Below are 4,363 nucleotides of genomic sequence, written 5' to 3'. Positions count from 1 at the left end.
GCTCATGTTGGGATTTACCGATGGAATGACTTCAGATTTTTCTTCGAGTTTAGTTAGGATGAGAATCTGCAGTTCTCGATGTTGCATCACATACGTGCAGGAACGTGCATTTGATTTCACCAAAGGGTGGTGTTACAGAGTTTATTTTATCAAACATGTTCCTGGACGCTTTTTTTTTTATATAAAAAAAATCTTAAAATGCTTGTGAGGTCCGCATTACAAATGGAACATGTGAAAATGTTTTCCAATCAGCTTGAAATGATGTTCTAAGAAAGGGGAAAAAAAAGGAAAAGGAAAAAACAATAAAAAAAAAAACAATGCTATCTATCTATATGCAAGAAACATCCATCCAACGTAGTGTGAGAGATGCTTTAGCGTTGGCACAAGGCCATTAGTGCTCTTAACCATCATCATTGTAGCGATGCTCATGAGAACATAAACATCCTAGACTTCCGTTCTCATTATATATAGACCCATTGGTTTCAGCACCTATTCAACAACAACTATAGTCCTTGTATCACTTCCTCTTCTATTTTTATCATGGATGGAAAGAAATTGGAGTACAAAGGTTGGGTTGCGTTGAAAGAAATTGAGAGGCTCACAGAGAAGGCTGATGAAGTTCAGGAAACTATACTGAAAGCGATCTTAATGCAAAATGGGGAAACTGAGTATTTGAGTAAGTACATGAAGGGGTCAAAGGACGTAGAGGAGTTTAAGTTCCATGTCCCTGTCATTACTTACAAGGATGTCTTTCCTTATATCCAAAGGATTGCTACTGGAGAAGACTCCTCTCTTGTCACCGGTCATCCTGTTACTGAGATGTTATGCAGGTCTTTCCCTCTTTCACCATAACATTTCTTGTGCTTGTTCACTTATAAAATGCTTTCCTTATTTTTTTTTTCTCGGTTTTGATTTTACATTCTGTCATTCTGCATTTGCAGTTCAGGGACTTCTGCAGGAGAGCCTAAGTTAATGCCATCAATAGCAGAAGATCTAGATCGCCGAACCTTTGTATATAACCTCATCATGCCGATAATGAACCAGTTATTTACATCTTCTCTACATTTTATAACTGCATCATATAGTTATGAGTCTATTACTGTTTCTATATAGTGCCTAACGTTTTGGTACAAATCAGTTGCACTAAAACATTATTAATCTTCTGGGCATGTTAAGAAATTATTTTTATGAGGGTAAGCTAGCCAGAAGCAATACTAGTCCTTTGCTCCCCCGAGCAGTGGGCCCTTCATCCTGAGCATGAACGATAGCACTCACTGATTAAGGGCATGCTGAAATGGAATATTTGATAAGACATGATGCTGTGCATCAGTTGTTTGAAATTCTGAGGACTATCTCCCTTCAAAAATCAGAGTCTTGTATGTGCTTAAAATGCTCTAGAGCTTAGAAGCCAACATACCCTCCGCAAAGAGGAGAACTAAAGTAATTAGCCTTGTCCTATTTGTTGAGCAAAGAACCCTGATGAGGGGTATTCTTTTGTTTTATTGTGAGTCTCTGTTTGCATAGGAGATTTTACCCTTTATAGACTATTATAATTAGACGTGTATATAGTGGTCGCAGCTGCAAATGAATATCAATCAAGTCCGTTATCATGTTATTGTCTTCTAACCATTTCTTTGTTATTAAAATCTTAAATCCAGCAGTATATGTTACGTTAACACTATCATTTCAGGTACATCTCTGGTCTTGATGAGGGCAAAGCAATGTTCCTGTACTTTATCAAGGCGGAAATGTCTACTCCCTGTGGCTTACCAGCTCGAACTGTGCTAACTAGTTACTACAAAAGCAAACACTTCAAGTGCCGAACCCGTGATGCATTCAATGATTTCACTAGCCCGGACCAAGCCATCCTATGCAGGGATAGCAACCAGAGCATGTATTGCCAGTTGCTATCTGGTCTAGTTCACCGTCATCAAGTCCTAAGGCTTGGAGCAGTGTTTGCGTCAGCTTTTCTTCGAGCCATTTCATTTCTTGAGCGCAACTGGGGTCGCCTATGCAATGATATACGCAGTGGTGACTTAGATCCTACCATCACAGATCCTGAATGTCGTTCATGCATGTCAATGTTACTAACATCACCGAATCCTTCTCTTGCGGATGAGATTGAGGATATTTGTAGCAATACATCATGGAAGGGAATTTTATGTCACCTTTGGCCTAGAGCTAAGTACATTGAGGCGGTGGTGACTGGGTCTATGGCACAATATATACCATCGCTTGAGTATTATAGTGAAGGGAAGTTGCCATTGGTGTGTACAATGTATGCATCCTCAGAGTGTTATTTCGGTGTCAATTTGAAACCTTTATGCGATCCAGCAGACGTGGCTTTTACCCTCTTGCCTAACATGTGTTATTTTGAGTTTATACATCTGGGAGAGAATGGGACCTGGTTAGTGAACAAAGATGAGGAAGGAGAAGTGCCCAATGACAAGCTTGTCAATTTGGTGAATGTTAGACTCGGCTCCTACTATGAGTTGGTGGTTACTACCTTTGCTGGTAAGAAGCATCTCTTAATTGGTTCTTTTCCAATTTTTAGTGTTTGCAAAGTCATCTAGGTCCCAGAGGAAGTAATTTTCTGAAAACGCCTTTTTTAGCTGATCGATTATGGTTCATCTCTAATATTATCCTCCAAGATGTCACTTTTGTGAAGTACATGAACTAGACAATTTTTCTGAACAAACATGGAGAGAACCTTAACAATTTACTGTTGCTAGCGCTGCATATAATTATTATTTTGTCTCTGTGTCTGAGATCAGTATCCAATTATATTCCACATGAGGTGGTATTCTAGGAGGAAGATTTTGGAGAAGGTCATTTGAATGGACCGGGAGCTTTCATGATTCAAACTGCTATTGCTCTTGAAATAAATATGTTACCCTTGTAAATTAGGCTTCACAAAAAATAATTTTTTGATGAATGGTTCAGGGCTATATCGTTATCGTATAGGCGATGTGCTCCGAGTGACAGGATTTCACAATAAAGCCCCGCAATTCCAATTCATTTGTAGGAGAAATGTCGTTCTCAGCATTGACAATGACAAAACTAACGAGGAAGATCTTCACAAGAGCATCACAGCTGCGAAGAAATTACTGGAACCCTATGGTGCCCTCCTCGTGGAATACACTAGCTACGCAGACACATCGTCTGTACCGGGGCATTATGTGCTGTATTGGGAAATTCTCCATGATGCATCATTCCCAGACTCTTCAGCCCAACTTGATGTCAAGCTACTCCAAGAATGTTGCATTAGTGTAGAAGAAGAACTTGATTATGTGTACAGGCGATGCCGTGCTCACGACAAATCTGTAGGACCACTGGAGATACGTGTGGTGGAGTCTGGCACATTTGAGGCACTAATGGATTTTTTCATTGGCCAAGGGGCATCAATCAATCAGTATAAAACACCAAGGAGCATCAAGTCGAATGCTGCTCTTAAGTTACTTAATTTCCATGTTAAGGCATCAGCTTTTAGTCCAAGAGATCCTGCTTGGATCCCTTGATTCTGTTGATCAAACTTGAACCCTTTTCTCATGATCGTTCCTCGATACTTCCACTACCAGTCAAAGCAGATCTAATGGGTTAATCAACAGCAATGTGGAATGCCCTGAACCATTATATATGTACCTAAAATGTCCTGCTTGTGATCCTTTCTGGTTTTCTGGAAAATTTAATCTTCGATTATGATGAGATTTTCATGGTCTAGCCATATTTAGGCAACTATGCATTGTATTAATAAAACCCCGTGAAAATTTATCATCGAACGACTAGAACAAGGTAAAGGGTGCAAAGATTTAAGCAGTGTAGCTGTTATATCATGTCACGAGGATTATCCAAACAGAAGTTGCCCAAAAATGAGAGATACATATAAGTAGTGTAGCTGTTATTTCATGCTTTTAGCTGCAAAAGGTACCGTTACGATGCCTTTCGAAAAATTTAAAGGTACCGTTATTGTAAGACCAGATCCTGTCATGGTTTCAGTAGTTAATGTAAGACTCGGTGATCGTCCAGAATCATTGGTATCTCATAACATATTACCCATGAATGAGTTATTATTGAAGTATTATGCATATTATAATCGGTGCTTCAGGATATTCCGCTGATCATTTTCCCCTTATTGATGGTGTTGCGGTGCTCCACAAGTGATTGCTACACTCAATCCCGTAACCTTGTGGAGTGCTGAGCTGCACTGTTGGGTGTGCATCCGCAAAATCAGCACTCCATTTGCCTCTTTCTCCGAGACAATCCAATCAAGAATCTAAGGCTACTGTTCTTCTTTTTTCCTCGATGAATTGTGTGTTTTCTTATGCGTACGCATTTATTTATAGTGACCCACCATTTTGGAATT

The 4,363-nt window shown here is 39.6% G+C and overlaps 1 protein-coding gene across 1 annotated transcript; it reads left to right on the top strand.

Moving 5' to 3' along the window:
* Window positions 1-423: 423 nt before the first annotated feature.
* GH3.9 (putative indole-3-acetic acid-amido synthetase GH3.9) lies at window positions 424-3,718 on the top strand. The gene is made up of 4 exons (XM_011011005.1): window positions 424-830; window positions 942-1,043; window positions 1,691-2,514; window positions 2,944-3,718. The coding sequence occupies exons 1-4, from the start codon at window positions 541-543 to the stop codon at window positions 3,516-3,518; spliced, it is 1,791 nt and encodes a 596-aa protein (XP_011009307.1). The 5' UTR covers window positions 424-540; the 3' UTR covers window positions 3,519-3,718.
* Window positions 3,719-4,363: the final 645 nt, after the last annotated feature.

Source organism: Populus euphratica, unplaced genomic scaffold, assembly GCF_000495115.2.
Source record: "Populus euphratica unplaced genomic scaffold, PopEup_1.0 scaffold526.1, whole genome shotgun sequence".
In the NCBI taxonomy this organism is placed as follows: Eukaryota; Viridiplantae; Streptophyta; class Magnoliopsida; order Malpighiales; family Salicaceae; genus Populus; species Populus euphratica.
The sequence above is the reverse complement of the archived record's forward strand: the minus strand, read 5'-3'. Positions and strand labels throughout refer to the sequence as shown.